Source organism: Pecten maximus, chromosome 1 (assembly GCF_902652985.1).
Source record: "Pecten maximus chromosome 1, xPecMax1.1, whole genome shotgun sequence".
Taxonomy (NCBI): Eukaryota; Metazoa; Mollusca; class Bivalvia; order Pectinida; family Pectinidae; genus Pecten; species Pecten maximus.
In genome coordinates, this window is record NC_047015.1 from 4,159,594 (window position 1) to 4,180,514 (window position 20,921).

The following is a 20,921-nucleotide window of genomic DNA, read 5'->3' on the forward strand; positions in this document are numbered from 1 at the left end:
AGATCTTTATACAGCCCGCGTAAAAACCTTCAGATATTACCATACAACGACATCAACAAATATCAGTTTTTCTTTGACTGAAATGATTGAAAACTAGCATACTCGCATCCCCACGTGACCTGTTCCTGAGATTTCCTATTAAAGTTACGACGCCTTAATTATATACAAGTGACGCATTTACTTCTGGAATGTACTTAACTCTGTCTGTCCATCTCTGTCTCTGTCTGTCTATCTCTGTCTCTGTCTGTCTATCTCTGTCTCTGTCTGTCTGTCTGTCTCTCTCTCTCTCCTCTCTCTGTCTCTCTCTCTGTCTCTCTGTCTCTCTGTCTCTGTCTCTCTGTCTCTCTCTCTCTCTCTCTCTCTCTCTCTCTCTCTGCCGGTTTGTGTATACATTATGTAATAACCATGCATTACCTCTATAAAAATAATTTTCTTAACAACTTGTACCTTGTACCTTTTTATAGTAGTATGACATGGTGTCTCTTCGAAAAATTTCCGTTATTATATGCAGTGGGAGACCTTTTCATAATATTAATTTTCTTGTGATTGTTATAGTAATATGATATATCTAGGTATATTTTGTGACAAACGTGTGTATACATAATGTATATTGTGACCATTATAAACATGTATAAACATCTAGATAATCATTGTGTCCTTTGTATTAGTATGCTGTTAGGTACACTGTCTGCGCGATAATGATCAGAAACAGATTATCATTTGTATTCGGCTGTAAAATTGATATCACTTCCCTTGACGTGGTGTGAAAAGACCGATAATTCAAATTCGGTTTGGTCAACACGATTCTGTTTGATATCGTACATGGCAACACTCATTTACAAATACTTCTCAATTAAAATATTTGTGATGAACTAAAAATCATTAATCATTAATCTGGAATATTACGACGCACGTCTTATCTTATTCACAAATATCGCACTTAACAGAAAATACACGGCCGTAACAGCAAACAATATAATATATCCGAGACCGAGTTTACAATCAACACTCTCAAAATAGTCGAGAATTATGCCACCTACAGGGGTGGCTAACGCATTGGGAAGAACCAAAGCTTGGTGCCACACTGCGATGTGATTGGCTTTGTCTTTGTCATCCTGAAGTACGTCCATCACAAGTGCAAAGTCTACCGACTGGAACGAACCGAAGCCGATTCCTAGAAAAAAGACACTTTAATCAACAAAAGACGTTAACATGAATAATTAGGTGAAGTGTATGTCTTATTACACCAATACCTACTTAACAGGAAAACCATGACGTTTATTACACGAATACGTACTTAAAAGGAATACCATGACGTTTATTACACCAATACGTAACGAAATGAATACCATGACCTTTATTACACCAATACGTACTTAACAGGAATATCATGACGTTTATTACACCAATACGTACTTAACAGGAATGTCATGACGTTTATTGCACCAATACGTACTTAAAAGGAATGTCATGACTTTTGTAAAACCAATACGTATCGAAAAGGAATGTCATGACGTTTATTACACCAATACGTACTTAACAGGAATGTCATGACGTTTATTACACCAATACGTACTTAACAGGAATGCTATGATGTTTATTACACCAATACGTACTTAAAAGGAATGTCATGACGTTTATTACACTAATACCTACTGAACAGGAATGTCATGACGTTTATTACACCAATACGTACTTAACAGGAATATCATGACGTTTATTATACCAATACGTACTTAACAGGAATATCATGACGTTTATTACACCAATACGTACTTAACAGGAATATCATGACGTTTATTACACCAATACGTACTTAACAGGAATATCATGACGTTTATTACACCAATACGTACTTAACAGGAATATCATGACGTTTATTACACCAATACGTACTTAACAGGAATATCATGACGTTTATTACACCAATACGTACTTAACAGGAATATCATGACGTTTATTACACCAATACGTACTTAACAGGAATATCATGAAGTTTATTACACCAATACGTACTTAACAGGAATATCATGACGTTTATTATACCAATACGTACTTAACAGGAATATCATGACGTTTATTATACCAATACGTACTTAACAGGAATGCCATGACGTTTATTACACCAATACGTACTTAACAGGAATGTCATGACGTTTATTACACCAATACGTACTTAACAGGAATATCATGACGTTTATTACACCAATACGTACTTAACAGGAATATCATGACGTTTATTACACCAATACGTACTTAACAGGAATATCATGAAGTTTATTACACCAATACGTACTTAACAGGAATATCATGACGTTTATTATACCAATACGTACTTAACAGGAATATCATGACGTTTATTATACCAATACGTACTTAACAGGAATGCCATGACGTTTATTACACCAATACGTACTTAACAGGAATGTCATGACGTTTATTACACCAATACGTACTTAACAGGAATATCATGACGTTTATTACACCAATACGTACTTAACAGGAATATCATGACGTTTATTACACCAATACATACCGAAAAGGAATGCCATGACGAGAGCGATGAAGTAAGCATTATAACCACTGATGTAGGTCAGCGTGGAAGTACTCACAGACATGATCAACGCTGAAAGATAACCACAGATATAGCACCGTCTAACTATACAGTCTCTAACTGATCTCAGCAGGGCTCAAAAAAGTATTTCGTTTCATTTTATTTTGATTTCTTACTTAAATTCATTTAAATCTAATGCAATTACCTTGATTCTCTAATTAAAATATTATGTTCAATTAAATCCCGAGATTCTAATTGTACATGTAGTGTATAACAAAATTGATCAGTTTTCTTATTTTAATAAAAAAAATTACGACACGAAATAATCAATGAGAGGATGAGGTTCGAGGTATTATATATATAACACTACATAAAGAGTGATGATGCCACGTCGAGTTACTTCCACGAATTTTCGAGTTATTATCCTCAAATTGATTATCTCGCGTTTTAATCCGTACGTGTTAAAAGTACCTACAAATAATCCAACACTGGTTATGATATAATGTTTTTTTCACATTCATATACAACATTTGATAGCATTATTTCTCTATGGTACAATGTAAGATTTGTTTATAAATAGCACCCACTGCACGATTCATAAGAGACGACTAAATTTGCGACCTTATCTTGTCCCTGTGAGGAAGGCGTAGGGCCCTGTTCCCTGGTCAAGAAAAACCAAAGCTATAAACATGGTAATTGCTGCTCTTGTTCGACAGCTTTGTGGTTAGATTGAAAGTGGACATCTTATAGTAATTTCAGAGTAAATACTAGAAGTGATTATATCAGAGAATATTACTATTTTATTCATGGGTATAATATTTAAAGGTCAGTAAATGTCACCGGAGTGTACTTTTAACCCATAGGTGATAGGGTCTTATAATAAATAATATTCATCAATACCTCTGTAATACCTGTTTATATGTCTTTAATATTTTAATATCATAGTTACCTGCGCTGATTATCATAGGTTTCCGTCTTCCAAATCGATCGGATATCACGCCGAATATTATCGAACTGTAACAAACGCAATACAATTATTTCAAATAACATAACTTACTGCCATTTTAACAAATAGTTTAACTGATATGCTTGGAAGATTGTAGACATTGAGTTTCATTGTTTAACATACGTTCGGTGATTATACATTACATCTTTGGCATTAAAGTAAACATTTACCTTAACATACATCGGTGATTATATATTACATCTTTGACATTAAAGTAAACATTTACCTTAACATACGTCGGTGATTATATATTACATTTTTGGCATTAAAGTAAACATTTACCTTATGGAAGCAGCACATAGTAGAGGAAGTAACATCATTGCGACTGCGCGAGACTCTGACCAGCAGAAGGGGATATGAATCATGTCTGACACCCAATATTCAAGGAAGCTGTAATGTAAACAGATCTCAACGATAATTAAGAAAGGTAACATAAGCTGTAATATAAACATATCCCACTGGTTATCTCTTCCGTTAATACTCCACCCTGTATCACCATGACATACCAGTTAACTTACCCTGTTACCGTCGATACACCCTGCTGCATAAGAAACCTCGTGATGAACACCCAACGAAAGTCATGTTCTATAAGAAATCAAAGTAATTCGTCATTATTTATCTATTATGATGTGCGGATTGTGAATGTTAATTTAGAAACAGAACGGAACAAACGCATATCCTTACCTTTTAAAGGCTCCCAAAATGCGGTAAATATTGATGTGCAATCTGAAATATAAATCATTAGTTAGTTAATATTGTTATTTCAAGGAAGGTAGAGTAAAGATACAATGTTTATTGTATTTTTACCTTTTAAGTATAGAAATATATTCAATGTATAAAAGTGATATTTTTATTTCTAGAGACCAATCAAATTACTACTTACAAACGACAACTGGGAAATAAAAAGCTTATCCAGTATATTTTGATATACAAATGTAAAACAGAATATCTAAAAGTATCATCAGTATACCAAATATATTTCACTCCTAAATTTTTTTAGCCCCACCAGTGAAATATGTTTGGTATTACTGAAGATACAGTTATATATCCTTTATTGGTATTACTGAAGATACAGTTATATATCCTTTATTGGTATTACTGAAGATACAGTTATATATCCTTTATTGGTATTACTGAAGATACAGTTATATATCCTTTATGTATTATTTAAATGACTACTGTCAGAGAACTCTTAACAAAACTGACGGTAGTAGGAAAGGTGTAAAATGTAACACGGTATTGATAAAGAAACAACGTGTATAATTATAACCCAGTGGCCCCAATAATCTGCTGGTATTACTGTAGAAACAACGTGTATGATACCCTCGTGGCCCCAATAATCTGCCGGTATTACTGTAGAAACAACGTGTATAATTATAACCCAGTGGCCCCAATAATCTGCCAGTATTACTGTAGAAACAACGTGTATAATTATAACCCAGTGGCCCCAATAATCTGTCGGTATTACTGTAGAAACAACGTGTATAATTATAACCCAGTGGCCCCAATAATCTGCCAGTATTACTGTAGAAACAACGTGTATAATTATAACCCAGTGGCCCCAATAATCTGCCAGTATTACTGTAGAAACAACGTGTATAATTATAACCCAGTGGCCCCAATAATCTGTCGGTATTACTGTAGAAACAACGTGTATAATTATAACCCAGTGGCCCCAATAATCTGCCAGTATTACTGTAGAAACAACGTGTATAATTATAACCCAGTGGCCCCAATAATCTGCCAGTATCACTGTAGAAACAACGTGTATAATTATAACCCAGTGGCCCAATAATCTGCCGGTATTACTGTAGAAACAACGTGTATGATACCCTCGTGGCCCCAATAATCTGTGGTCATCCGACGACATACCCAGCGGCTCGGACACACCCTTTGCAGGCCTCTCGCGTGTAGTAAACACTGTCAAACACACGCTCACCATCACAACTGCTATGGCGGTCCCGTACGCACCAAGAACACCAATTTGCTACCAAGACAACATGTATATTTTGTATACAAAGATGTGGTAATTACATATTCCAAATTTAAGAGTCATTAAAATTACATGTCAAATATTTGTAGTGAAGACCTTCTATGGAGCTAATTCAAATAAGTCTGATAGCCTGAGTCTTATTTTGTAACTCTAGGAATTAATGTACCAAATGAAGTTTTATAATGTCATTGTCTTCTTATTGTCATACACGGACCTACCACATACCGTGAAACAGGTTCCAACAGCCGCACCGCTCAGGTTTCCTAGTAGTATCATGGCACCCATCACGCCAGAATTAAATCCTGCCAATAGATTGGTGTTAACAATAGGTATATTAAAACAATAAATATTTGTTTTCGGACTTGATAAAATGTTATTTTGAACCTCGCTGTAAGATGGGAAATTTTCATATGTACAATGTAATAAGTTAATATACAAATGTAGCTGTAATTGGTAATATTCAGCAATGATATGTAACATTTGACCTTATTTTGTTGAATGATATTTTCAGTATTAAAAGTTCTTTTTTTGACTTGCTGTGAGGGATGATGTTTTTGGTGTCGGAATGTGATATTTATCTCGCTGTGAGGGATGATATTTTGGTGTCCCGAATGTGATATTTATCTCGCTGTGAGGGATGATGTTTTTGGTGTCGGAATGTGATATTTACCTTGCTGTGAGGGATGATATTTTGGTGTCGGAATGTGATATTTACCTCGCCGTGAGGGATGATATTTTGGTGTCCCGAATGTGATATTTACCTCATCGTGAGGGATGATATTTTTGGTGTCGGAATGTGATATTTATCTCGCTGTGAGGGATGATATTTTGGTGTCCCGAATGTGGTATTTACCTCGCTGTGAAGGATGATGTTATTTTTGGTGTTGGAGTTTGATATTTATCTCGCTGTGAGGGATGATATTTTGGTGTCGGAATGTGATATTTACCTTGCCGTGAGGGATGATATTTTGGTGTCCCGAATGTGATATTTACCTTGCCGTGAGGGATGATATTTTTGGTGTCGGAATGTGATATTTACTCGCTGTGAGGGATGATATTTTGGTGTCCCGAATGTGATATTTATCTCGCTGTGAGGGATGATGGTGTCGGAATGTGATATTTATCTCGCTGTGAGGGATGATATATTTGGTGTCGGAATGTGATATTTACCTGGCTGTGAGGGATGATGTTATTTTTGGTGTTGGAGTTTGATATTTACCTCGCTGTCAGGGATGATGATATTTTTGGTGTTGGAGTTTGATATTTACCTCGCTGTCAGGGATGATGATATTTTTGGTGTTGGAGTTTGATATTTACCTCGCTGTGAAGGATGTTATTTTTGGTGTTGGAGTTTGATATTTAACTCGCTGTGAGGGATGATATTTTTGGTGTTGGAGTTTGATATTTACCTTGCTGTGAGGGATGATGTTATTTTTGGTGTTGGAGTTTGATATTTACCTCGCTGTGAGGGAAGATAATATTTTGGTGTTAGAGTTTGATATTTACCTCGCTGTGAGGGATGATATTTTTGGTGTTGGAGTTTGATATTTACCTCGTTGTGCGGGATGATGATATTTTTGGTGTTGGAGTTTGATATTTACCTCGCTGTGAGGGATGATGTTGTTGGTGTCGTAATGTGATATTTATCTCGCTGTGAGGGATGATATTTTGGTGTTGGAGTTTGATATTTACCTCGCTGTGAGGGATGATGTTGTTTTTGGTGTTGGAGTTTGATATTTACCTCGCTGTGAGGGATGATGTTGTTTTTGGTGTTGGAGTTTGATATTTACCTCGCTGTGAGGGATGATGTTATTTTTGGTGTTGGAGTTTGATATTTACCTCGCTGTGAGGGATGATGTTGTTTTTGGTGTTGGAGTTTGATATTTACCTCGCTGTGAGGGATGATGTTGTTTTTGGTGTTGGAGTTTGATATTTACCTCGCTGTGAGGGATGATGTTATTTTTGGTGTTGGAGTTTGATATTTACCTCGTTGTGAGGGATGATGTTATTTTTGGTGTTGGAGTTTGATATTTCCTCGCTGTGAAGGATGATGTTATTTTTGGTGTTGGAGTTTGATATCTACCTCGCTGTGAAGGATGATGATATTTTTGGTGTTGGAGTTTGATATTTACCTCGCTGTGAGGGATGCTGTTGTTGGTGTCGTAATGTGATATCTACCTCGCTGTGAAGGATGATGATATTTTTGTGTTGGAGTTTGATATTTACCTCGCTGTGAGGGATGATGCTATTTTTGGTGTTGGAGTTTGATATTTACCTCGCTGTGAGGGATGATGTTATTTTTGGTGTTGGAGTTTGATATCTACCTCGCTGTGAAGGATGATGATATTTTTGGTGTTGGAGTTTGATATTTACCTCGCTGTGAGGGATGATGTTGTTTTTGGTGTTGGAGTTAAGATATCTACCTCGCTGTGAAGGATGATGATATTTTTGGTGTTGGAGTTTGATATTTACCTCGCTGTGAGGGATGATGTTGTTTTTGGTGTTGGAGTTTGATATTTACCTCGCTGTCAGGGATGATGATATTTTTGGTGTTGGAGTTTGATATTTACCTCGCTGTCAGGGATGATGATATTTTTGGTGATGGAGTTTGATATTTACCTCGCTGTGAGGGATGATGATATTTTTGGTGAGTTTGATATTTATCTCGCTGTGAGGGATGATATTGTTTTTGGTGTTGGAGTTTGATATTTACCTCGCTGTGAAGGATGAGACTTGTCGGCGATTAGAGCATTATACGGTACAGTAATGATGGCGAATGCAGTGGTGACGACCAGGTAAAATACTATGTACATTGCTGTAATATAAAACTACTTTAGTATCAACATATCATAACTAGAGAAGAGTAAAGTAAAGGTATGTATATTTTCCTACCTCAATATATGGTTGTTATTTAACTCCTATTGTATGAAACATTCAGTTTATATCAAATGTGGTATAAACTCTTTTGGTTAGAGGACTCGGTAACTTTGACTGGGACTATTATTTTTAACGTTTCAAAGTTAACCTTTAATGGGTTTTGATTGATAGATATATATATTAACGTATTTCATTCAATATATTGCGCTGGGTAAGTTATTATTTGTTCGAATTTATAATAAATTGTTAAATGTCCACAGGTTTCTGAAACTGTTTAGTTTTGGATATAGATAAGATGGATTACAATATTTACAGGTCAAGTCATCCTCAGACTAGCTTTTCTATTGTGGTAGAAACAGTTCACAAATTTGGTTGTTGTGTATGGCATTACTTTCACTCGAGTTAGTTATTTATCTTTTCCAAAGTTACAAAAGATCATTCGCTAAACCACTCATGGTGTAACCTCTGTGTATATAGGTAATATCATTAGGTAAAGGATATGTTTACATAAATGTGAAATATAAAAATAACATATTATCAGAAACAATTTCTTCAAAATCTGTTAATCTAATAAGTCAACACAGGCATACTGTTACTATGTGATGGAGTCTATAATGTATTATAATATAAAGTAGTTACCATCCATAATGTATTATAATATAAAGTAGTTACCACAATGTATTATAATATAAAGTAGTTACCATCATTTTTTAAAACAATAAATAAATTTATCAGATCGTTTAAATTCCTTACGTAAGCTCCCCACTGGCTCAGATTCTAGTTGAGATATGTAGGTTTTTTTCTCCGGGAGTAAGATGGAGGCTGGTTGTGACCCCCTGAGGACAGTGTGCTGATGTTTAAACAGTCTGGCATCCGAGTTGTTCCAGAAAGGGAAGCAGCGGTGAGCTACAAGGTCACGGTTACACTGAAACATATACATACAATGATATGACAATGTCGATTACAATGGGGAAAAATCATTAAAAAAGTCATTAACTTAACAAACGTCCAACACGATTTGATATTGCCAGACCGTGTTGATCTACATTTGATTATATCACTACACTTGTTCTCAATCTCTTGGAGTTCAATAATACATGTCAATGATACATGTCAATAACACATGTCAATGATACATGTCAATAATACATGTCAATGATACATGTCAATAACACATGTCAATAATACATGTCAATAATACTTGTCAATGATACATGTCAATGATACATGTCACACATAAGTTTCAATCATACGTGTCAAAAACACGTCAATAATAATGTCAATGATACATGTCAATGATACATGTCAATGATACATGTCAAACATAAGTTTCAATCATACGTGTCAAAAACACGTCAATAATAATGTCAATCATACATGTCAATGATACATGTCAATGATACATGTCACACATAAGTTTCAATCATACGTGTCAAAAACACGTCAATAATAATGTCAATCATACATGTCAATGATACATGTCAATGATACATGTCACACATAAGTTTCAATCATACGTGTCAAAAACATGTCAATAATAATGTCAATCATACATGTGAAGTATAATGTTAATAATACATGTCAGTCATAATTTCAATGAAATATGTCAATAAAACATCAATGAAAAATGTCAATCACACATGTTTATCTTACTTGTCAATTTCAATGTCAATCATACATGTCAATCATACATGACAATCATACATGTCAATCATACATGTCAATTATAATGTCAATCATACACGTCAATCATACATATCACTCATACATGTCAATCATACATGTCAATCATACATGTCAATCATACATGTCAATCACACGTGTCAATCATACGTGTCAATCATATGTGTCGATCTGTATTTTGTTCCCACTTGGCTTTCATTTAATAGACTGATTATCTCGGGCAGACAAGTTACAACTGTTTTACTGTTTTATAACTGATAATTGGTTATGAAGTGTCCTATGTGTGACGAGGTGGGAGATATAGACTATAATTGGTTATAAGGTGTTCTATGTGTGACGGGTGGGAGATATAGACTATAATTGGTTATAAAGTGTTCTATGTGTGACGGGTGGGAGATATAGACTATAATTAGTTATAAGGTGTTCTATGTGTGACGGGGTGGGAGATATAGACTATAATTAGTTATAAGGTGTTCTATGTGTGACGGGGTGGGAGATATAGACTATAATTAGTTATAAGGTGTTCTATGTGTGACGGGGTGGGAGATATAGACTATAATTAGGTATAAAGTGTTCTATGTGTGACGGGGCGGGAGATATAGACTATAATTGGTTATAAGGTGTTCTATGTGTGACGGGGTGGGAGATATAGACTATAAATGGTTATAAGGTGTTCTATGTGTGACGGGGTGGGAGATATAGACTATAATTAGTTATAAGGTGTTCTATGTGTGACGGGGTGGGAGATATAGACTATAATTAGTTATACGGTGTTCTATGTGTGGCGGGGTGGGAGATATAGACTATAATTAGTTATAAGGTGTTCTATGTGTGACGGGGTGGGAGATATAGACTATAATTAGTTATACGGTGTTCTATGTGTGACGGGGTGAGAGATATAGACTATAATTAGTTATAAGGTGTTCTATGTGTGGCGGGGTGGGAGATATAGACTATAATTAGGTATAAGGTGTTCTATGTGTGGCGGGGTGGGAGATATAGACTATAATTAGTTATAAGGTGTTCTATGTGTGACGGGGTGAGAGATATAGACTATAATTAGTTATAAGGTGTTCTATGTGTGGTGGGATGGGAGATATAGACTATAATTAGTTATAAGGTGTTCTATGTGTGACGGGTGGGATATATACACTATAATTGGTTATAAGGTGTTCTATGTGTGACGGGGTGGGAGATATAGACTATAATTAGTTATAAGGTGTTCTATGTGTGACGGGGTGGGATATATAGACTATAATTAGTTATAAGGTGTTCTATGTGTGACGGGGTGGGATATATAGACTATAATTAGTTATAAGGTGTTCTATGTGTGACGGGGTGGGAGATATAGACTATAATTAGTTATACGGTGTTCTATGTGTGACGGGGTGGGAGATATAGACTATAATTAGTTATAAGGTGTTCTATGTGTGACGGGGTGGGAGATATAGACTATAATTAGTTATAAGGTATTCTATGTGTGACGGGGTGGGAGATATAGACTATAATTAGTTATAAGGTGTTCTATGTGTGACGGGGGGGGGGGGGGGGGGGGGGGGGGGGGGGGGTATATAGACTATAATTGGTTATACGGTGTTCTATGTGTGTGACGGGGTGGGAGATATAGACTATAATTAGTTATAAGGTGTTCTATGTGACGGGGTGGGAGATATAGACTATAATTAGTTATAAGGTGTTCTATGTGTGACGGGGTGGGAGATATAGACTATAATTAGTTATAAGGTGTTCTATGTGACGGGGTGGGAGATATAGACTATAATTAGTTATAAGGTGTTCTATGTGACGGGGTGGGAGATATAGACTATAATTAGTTATAAGGTGTTCTATGTGTGACGGGGTGGGAGATATAGACTATAATTGGTTATAAGGTGTTCTATGTGTGACGGGATGGGAGATATATACTATAATTAGTTATAAAGTGTTCTATGTGTGACGGGGTGGGAGATATAGACTATAATTAGTTATAAGGTGTTCTATGTGTGACGGGGTGGGAGATATAGACTATAATTAGTTATAAGGTGTTCTATGTGTGACGGGGTGGGAGATATAGACTATAATTAGTTATAAGGTGTTCTATGTGTGACGGGGTGAGAGATATAGACTATAATTGGTTATAAGGTGTTCTATGTGTGACGGGGTGGGAGATATAGACTATAATTAGTTATAGGGTGTTCTATGTGTGACAGGGTGGGATATATAGACTATAATTAGTTATAAGGTTTTCTATGTGTGACGGGGTGGGAGATATAGACTATAATTAGTTATAAGGTGTTTTATGTGTGACGGGGTGGGAGATATAGACTATAATTAGTTATAAGGTGTTTTATGTGTGACGGGGTGGGAGATATAGACTATAATTAGTTATAAGGTGTTCTATGTGTGACGGTGTGGGAGATATAGACTATAATTAGTTATAAGGTGTTCTATGTGTGACGGGGTGGGAGATATAGACTATAATTAGTTATAAGGTGTTCTATGTGTGACGGGGTGAGGAGATATAGACTATATTAGTTATAAGGTGTTCTATGTGTGACGGGGTGGGAGATATAGACTATAATTAGTTATAGGGTGTTCTATGTGTGACAGGGTGGGATATATAGACTATAATTAGTTATAAGGTTTTCTATGTGTGACGGGGTGGGAGATATAGACTATAATTAGTTATAAGGTGTTTTATGTGTGACGGGGTGGGATACATAAACATGAAAATGATGGCCCTTACTTACCGTATCTGATGAATTTTGAGACTGATCGACTCCAGATCTCCTGTGGAATAAGTAAATTCATCTTTTGTTTAAACATACATAAGAAGTAAAGTTAAAAAAATATATAACTATTGAGGAATGACTTATAATGTTTACATCATTAACAAACAATGATAGAGAAACTAATTTGAACAGGTGCCGGGTATCAAACTATAATATCTGAATCATTTCATGTGACGGGTGGAATAGATACAATTTTCTAGGGACTAGTTCTGATGTGGTGAGGGATGGTGCAGGTGCCAGTAAGGCTATAATTCGTTTTAGAATCACATTGTGACAACTGGTAATATTTGCGAAGTTTAAATTTCGGTTAAATTCAGCAAATGCATAATTTTGAAAATTATTGTGACCGGGTGCGATTTTGTATTAACCTGTATTCAATTTCACTCTCTGTAATTGGGGTGATCTATGTTAGAAAGGCGCATTGATTCAGTTGGGGTGGGGTTAACCACAATATACAAAGGGTCTATTCAGAACGGTGGGAATTAACTCCTGCAAATAATTCCATAAGGATCCAAAATTTACGGCTCGAAATTTAACAGCTATAACAGTAAGTTCTAGAGACTTGGGAATAGTGCTTAAATATAAGCTGTTTTTGGACGAGTAAAGAGAGCAAAAAGACTATAATTAGTTATAAGGTGTTCTATGTGTGAACGGGGTGGGAGATATAGGACTATAATTAGTTATGAAGTGTTCTATTTGTGACGGGGTGGGGAGAATATAGACTACAATTAGTTTTAAGGTGTTCTATGTGTGACGGGGTGGGAGATATATACTATAATTAGTTATAAGGTGTTCTGTGTGTGACGGGGTGGGATATATAGACTATAATTAGTTATAAGGTGTTCTATGTGTGACGGGGTGGGAGATATATGACTATAATTAGTTATAAGGTGTTCTATGTGTGACGGGGTGGGAGATATATACTATAATTAGTTATAAGGTGTTCTATGTGTGACGGGGTGGGAGATATAGACTATAATTAGTTATAAGGTGTTCTATGTGTGACGGGGTGGGAGATATAGACTATAATTAGTTATAAGGTGTTCTATGTGTGACGGGGTGAGAGATATAGACTATAATTAGTTATAAGGTGTTCTATGTGTGACGGGGTGGGAGATATAGACTATAATTAGTTATACGGTGTTCTCTGTGTAACGGGGTGGGAGATATAGACTATAATTGGTTATAAGGTGTTCTATGTGTGACGGGGTGGGATATATAGACTATAATTAGTTTTAAAGTGTTCTAAGTGTGACGGGGTGGGAGATATAGACTATAATTAGTTATAAGGTGTTCTATGTGTGACGGGGGTGGGAGATATAGACTATAATTAGTTATAAGGTGTTCTATGTGTGACGGGGTGGGAGATATAGACTATAATTAGTTATAAGGTGTTCTATGTGTGACGGGGTGGGAGATATAGACTATAATTAGTTATAAGGTGTTCTATGTGTGACGGGGTGGGAGATATAGACTATAATTAGTTATAAGGTGTTCTATGTGTGACGGGGTGGGAGATATAGACTATAATTGATTATAAGGTGTTCTATGTGTGACGGGATGGGAGATAGACTAAAATTGATTATAAGGTGTTCTAAGTGTGACGGGGTGGGAGATATAGACTACAATTAGTTATAAGGTGTTATATGTGTGACGGGGTGGGAGATATAGACTATAATTAGTTATAAGGTGTTCTATGTGTGACGGGGTGGGAGATATAGACTATAATTAGTTATAAGGTGTTCTATGTGAGACGGGGTGGGAGATATAGATTATAATTAGTTATAAGGTGTTCTATGTGAGACGGGGGGTGGGGGGGGGGGGGGGTATATAGACTATAATTAGTTATAAGGTGTTCTATGTGTGACGGGGTGGGAGATATAGACTATAATTAGTTATAAGGTGTTCTATGTGTGACGGGGTGGGAGATATAGACTATAATTAGTATAAGGTGTTCTATGTGAGACCGGGGGTGGGGGGGGGGGGGTATATAGACTATAATTAGTTATAAGGTGTTCTATGTGTGACGGGGTGGGAGATATAGACTATAATTAGTTATAAGGTGTTCTATGTGTGACGGGGTGGGATATATAGACTATAATTAGTTATAAGGTGTTCTATGTGTGACGGGGTGGGAGATATAGACTATAATTAGTTATAAGGTGTTCTATGTGTGACGGGGTGGGAGATATAGACTATAAGTGGTTATAAGGTGTTCTATGTGTGACGGGGTGAGAGATATAGACTATAATTGGTTATACGGTGTTCTATGTGTGACGGGGTGAGAGATATAGACTATAATTAGTTATAAGGTGTTCTATGTGTGACAGGGTGGGATATATAGACTATAATTAATTATAAGGTGTTCTAAGTGTGACGGGGTGGGAGATATAGACTATAATTAGTTATAAGGTGTTCTATGTGTGACGGGGTGGGAGATATAGACTATAATTAGTTATAAGGTGTTCTATGTGTGACGGGGTGGGAGATATAGACTATAATTAGTTATGAAGTGTTCTATTTGTGACGGGGTGGGAGATATAGACTATAATTAGTTATAAGGTGTTCTATGTGTGACGGGGTGGGAGATATATACTATAATTAGTTATAAGGTGTTCTGTGTGTGACGGGGTGGGATATATAGACTATAATTAGTTATAAGGTGTTCTATGTGTGACGGGGTGGGAGATATAGACTATAATTAGTTATAAGGTGTTCTATGTGTGACGGGGTGGGAGATATATACTATAATTAGTTATAAGGTGTTCTATGTGTGACGGGGTGGGAGATATAGACTATAATTGGTTATAAGGTGTTCTATGTGTGACGGGGTGGGATATATAGACTATAATTAATTATAAGGTGTTCTAAGTGTGACGGGGTGGGAGATATAGACTATAATTAGTTATAAGGTGTTCTATGTGTGACGGGGTGGGAGATATAGACTATAATTAGTTATAAGGTGTTCTATGTGTGACGGGGTGGGAGATATAGACTATAATTAGTTATGAAGTGTTCTATTTGTGACGGGGTGGGAGATATAGACTATAATTAGTTATAAGGTGTTCTATGTGTGACGGGGTGGGAGATATATACTATAATTAGTTATAAGGTGTTCTGTGTGTGACGGGGTGGGATATATAGACTATAATTAGTTATAAGGTGTTCTATGTGTGACGGGGTGGGAGATATATACTATAATTAGTTATAAGGTGTTCTATGTGTGACGGGGTGGGAGATATAGACTATAATTGGTTATAAGGTGTTCTATGTGTGACGGGGTGGGAGATATAGACTATAATTAGTTATAAGGTGTTCTATGTGTGACGGGGTGAGAGATATAGACTATAATTAGTTATAAGGTGTTCTATGTGTGACGGGGTGGGAGATATAGACTATAATTAGTTATACGGTGTTCTCTGTGTAACGGGGTGGGAGATATAGACTATAATTGGTTATAAGGTGTTCTATGTGTGACGGGGTGGGATATATAGACTATAATTAGTTTTAAAGTGTTCTATGTGTGACGGGGTGGGAGATATAGACTATAATTAGTTATAAGGTGTTCTATGTGTGACGGGGTGGGAGATATAGACTATAATTAGTTATAAGGTGTTCTATGTGTGACGGGGTGGGAGATATAGACTATAATTAGTTATAAGGTGTTCTATGTGTGACGGGGTGGGAGATATAGACTATAATTAGTTATAAGGTGTTCTATGTGTGACGGGGTGGGAGATATAGACTATAATTAGTTATAAGGTGTTCTATGTGTGACGGGGTGGGAGATATAGACTATAATTGATTATAAGGTGTTCTATGTGTGACGGGGATGGGAGATAGACTAAAATTGATTATAAGGTGTTCTATGTGTGACGGGGTGGGAGATATAGACTACAATTAGTTATAAGGTGTTATATGTGTGACGGGGTGGGAGATATAGACTATAATTAGTTATAAGGTGTTCTATGTGTGACGGGGTGGGAGATATAGACTATAATTAGTTATAAGGTGTTCTATGTGAGACGGGGTGGGAGATATAGATTATAATTAGTTATAAGGTGTTCTATGTGAGACGGGGGGTGGGGGGGGGGGGGGGGGGGTATATAGACTATAATTAGTTATAAGGTGTTCTATGTGTGACGGGGTGGGAGATATAGACTATAATTAGTTATAAGGTGTTCTATGTGTGACGGGGTGGGAGATATAGACTATAATTAGTATAAGGTGTTCTATGTGAGACCGGGGGTGGGGGGGGGGGGGGGGGGGGGTATATAGACTTAATATTAGTTATAAGGTGTTCTATGTGTGACGGGGTGAGAGATATAGACTATAATTAGTTATAAGGTGTTCTATGTGTGACGGGGTGGGAGATATAGATTATAATTAGTTATAAGGTGTTCTATGTGAGACGGGGGGTGGGGGGGGGGGGGGTATATAGACTATAATTAGTTATAAGGTGTTCTATGTGTGACGGGGGGGGAGATATAGACTATAATTAGTTTATAAGGTGTTCTATGTGTGACGGGGTGGGAGATATAGACTATAATTAGTATAAGGTGTTCTATGTGAGACCGGGGGGGGGGGGGGGGGGGGGGGGGGGGGTATATAGACTATAATTAGTTATAAGGTGTTCTATGTGTGACGGGGTGAGAGATATAGACTATAATTAGTTATAAGGTGTTCTATGTGTGACGGGGTGGGAGATATAGACTATAATTAGTTATAAGGTGTTCTATGTGTGACAGGGTGGGAGATATAGACTATAATTAGTTATGAGGTGTTCTATGTGTGACGGGGTGGGAGATATAGACTATAATTAGTTATAAGGTGTTCTATGTGTGACGGGGTGGGAGATATAGACTATAATTAGTTATAAGGTGTTCTATGTGTGACGGGGTGGGATACATAAACATGAAAATTATGGCCCTTACTTACCGTATCCGATGAATTTTGAGACAGATCGACTCCAGATCTCCTGTGCAATAAGTAAATTCATCTTTTGTTTAAAACATACATAAGAAGTAAAGTTAAAAAAATATATAACTACAATGTATTGAGGAATGACTTATAATGTTTACATCATTAACAAACAATGATAGAGAAACAAATAATTTGAACATGTGCCGCGGTATCAAAATAGATAATCTTAACTCATTTCAGTGAACGGACAATACAATCTTCTGAGGGCACTATGTTCTGATGTTGGTGAGGGATGGTGCAGGTGCCAGAAGGCTATATTCGTTTTTAGTACATCACAATTGTATCAACTGGTAATATTTGCGAAGGTTTAAATTTCGTTAAATTCGCAAATGCATAAAATTTTGAAAAATTTAATACCTCGTCGATTTTTATTTAAACCTGTCATTCACATTTCACTCTCTGTAATTTGATCTATGTTAGAAAGGCGCATTGATCAGTTGGTGGTTAAACCCACACAATATGAACAAAGAGGCTCAATTCAGAACTCGGTGAAATTAAACTCCTGCAAATACATTCCATAAAGGAAATCGCAAAATTTTACGGCCACGAAATTTAACAGCTATACAGTATTCATAGAGAATATTTGATCAGTGTCTTAAAATATAAGCTGTATTTTGCGAGAGTAAAGAAAGACAAAAATGACAAACCTCGGCCAGCCATTTTTGTACTCCTGTCCCGAGCCAAAAACACAGCTTATATTTCAAGACACTGACCATGTATTCTATTTATCCTGCAATAGTCATCAAAATTAAGCATTTTTAAGGGAAGCGGTATCAATATTGTTCCAAATATGTTCGTTTTTAAACGTTGTCCCACTTTGAAGGTCAGTGGAATTGACGAACGTCCTAAGATTCTAAAATACAGCTGTTTTCCATCACTGCTGTATGCAGCAAAAATATATGTGGTGAGTGTATTCCGAAAATGCGGATATTTCACGCCGGAGGGCCTATCAGCGTCTGGGTTACAGATAAATATTCATGGCGCCCGTTCTATTTATATATCACCAAGTGTATGTATATTGACAAAACATATAATCTAACAAGATGTAATTTGTTATATTGACAATAAATACAATCTAACAAGCGGTTAATTGTTATATTGACAATAAATACAATCTAACAAGAGGTTAATTGTTATATTGACAATAAATACAATCTAACAAGCGGTTAATTGTTATATTGACAATAAATACAATCTAACAAGCGGTTAATTGTTATATTGACAATAAATACAATCTAACAAGCGGTTAATTGTTAAATTTACACTCAGTTATGATTAATTCCACCTTTCGGATATAAATCCCTATAGGTTCATATGAAAGAATTCCATACTTACAATAATGTAACTTTTGATGAACTCAAAGCCATTCCGATCAGTCCCAAGCTATAACAAAAGAATAAAGAACAGTGAGAATGAACAGATGCTGACTGCCACAATATACCTATATATAGTAAAATTAGTTCTGTGATATCTAAAAAGTCCATAATCAAATTTGTCCTGAATTTTCCATCAGTGTCACAAATTAAGTAGCAATGAAGTGCAATGACATCAGTTTATAACAAAAGAAATACGGCATCATGTTAAGTAGACTACATACTGTGACCGGATGAGGAGAAGGGGTAGGGGTAGAGGTAGGGGTGGGGGAAGGAGAAGGGGTAGGGGTGGAGGTAGGGGTGGGGGAAGGAGAAGGGGTAGGGATGGAGCTAGGGGTGGGGGAAGGAGAAGGGGTAGGGATGGAGCTAGGGGTGGGGGGAAGGAGAAGGGGGAGGGATGGAGCTAGGGGTGGGGGAAGGAGAAGGGGTAGGGGTGGAGTTAGGGGTGGGGGAAGGAGAAGGGGTAGGGATGGAGCCTAGGGTGTGGGGAAGGAGAAGGGTGGTAGGGGTGGAGGTAGGCGGTGGGGGAAGGAGAATGGGGTAGGGGTGGAGTTAGGGGTGGGGAGTAGGGTGGGGGAAGGAGGAAGGGGGTTAGGGATGGGCTACGGGGTGTGGGGCAGGAGAAGTGGCGGTAGGGTGGAGGTTAGGGGTGGGGAAGGACGAGAAGGGGTGTAGGTGTGAGGTAGGGGTGGGGGAAGGAGAAGGGGGTAGGGGTGTGGAGTTAGGGGTGGGGGAATGAGAAGGGGTAGGGGTAGGGGTGGAGGTAGGGTGGGGGAAGGAGAAGGGATAGGGGTGGAGGTAGGGTGGGGGTGGCGGGATAGGTGAGTCGGTATGGGATGGATGGCTGGGTGGGTGGGTGGGAAGGAGGGGTAGGGGTGGAGGTAGGGGTGGGGGAAGGAGAGGGGTAGGGTGGAGCTAGGGGTGGGGGAAGGAGAAGGGGTAGGGATGGAGCTTGGGGTGGGAGTAGGAGAAGGGGTAGGGGTGGAGGTAGGGGGGGGAAGGAGAAGGGGTAGGGATGGAGCTAGGGGGGGGAAGGAGAAGGGGTAGGGGTGGAGGTAGGGGTGGGGGAAGGAGAAGGGGTAGGGGTGGAGCTAGGGGTGGGGGAAGGAGAAGGGGTAGGGATGGAGCTAGGGGTGGGAGTAGGAGAAGGGGTAGGGGTGGAGGTAGGGGTGGGTGAAGGAGAAGGGGTAGGATGGAGGTAGGGGTGGGGAAGGAGAAGGGGTAGGGATGGAGCTAGGGGTGGGGGAAGGAGAAGGGGTAGGGATGGAGGTAGGGGTGGGGGAAGGAGAAGGGGTAGGGGTGGAGGGTAGGGGTGGGGGGAAGGAGAAGGGGTAGGGGTGGAGGTAGGGGTGGGGGAAGGAGAAGGGGTAGGGATGGAGCTAGGGGTGGGGGAAGGAGAAGGGGTAGAGATGGAGCTAGGGGTGGGGGAAGGAGAAGGGGTAGGGATGGAGGTAGGGGTGGGGGAAGGAGAAGGGGTAGGGGTGGAGCTAGGGGTGGGGGAAGGAGAAGGGGTAGGGATGGAGGTAGGGGTGGGGGAAGTGGGTTGTGATGGGGTAGTGGTGGGGTAGGGGTAGTGGTGGGGGTAGCAGTTGAGGTAGGAGTGGTGGTAGGAGTGGAGTTAGGTATGGAGGAGAAGACGGGGTAGGGTGGGGGTAGGATTGGG

General features: G+C 38.0%; 1 protein-coding gene across 2 annotated transcripts in view; it reads right to left on the bottom strand.

Moving 5' to 3' along the window:
• Positions 1-333: 333 nt before the first annotated feature.
• The window catches only part of LOC117322813, a 40,272-nt gene continuing 19,684 nt past the window's right edge, over positions 334-20,921 (bottom strand). The window contains exons 6-17 of one of the 2 annotated variants that reach the window (XM_033877763.1): positions 19,221-19,268; positions 12,861-12,900; positions 9,184-9,355; positions 8,267-8,368; positions 5,779-5,855; positions 5,433-5,547; positions 4,245-4,286; positions 4,079-4,145; positions 3,843-3,950; positions 3,504-3,568; positions 2,537-2,626; positions 334-1,174 (exon numbers count right to left, since the gene is read on the bottom strand). In XM_033877763.1, coding sequence (XP_033733654.1) covers positions 903-1,174; positions 2,537-2,626; positions 3,504-3,568; positions 3,843-3,950; positions 4,079-4,145; positions 4,245-4,286; positions 5,433-5,547; positions 5,779-5,855; positions 8,267-8,368; positions 9,184-9,355; positions 12,861-12,900; positions 19,221-19,268 — 1,198 coding nt within the window. In that variant the 3' untranslated portion in view covers positions 334-902. Of the gene's footprint in view, positions 1,175-2,536; positions 2,627-3,503; positions 3,569-3,842; positions 3,951-4,078; positions 4,146-4,244; positions 4,287-5,432; positions 5,548-5,778; positions 5,856-8,266; positions 8,369-9,183; positions 9,356-12,860; positions 12,901-17,840; positions 17,881-19,220; positions 19,269-20,921 lie in introns of both variants that reach the window. The other variant, XM_033877758.1, reaches the window with a different exon arrangement.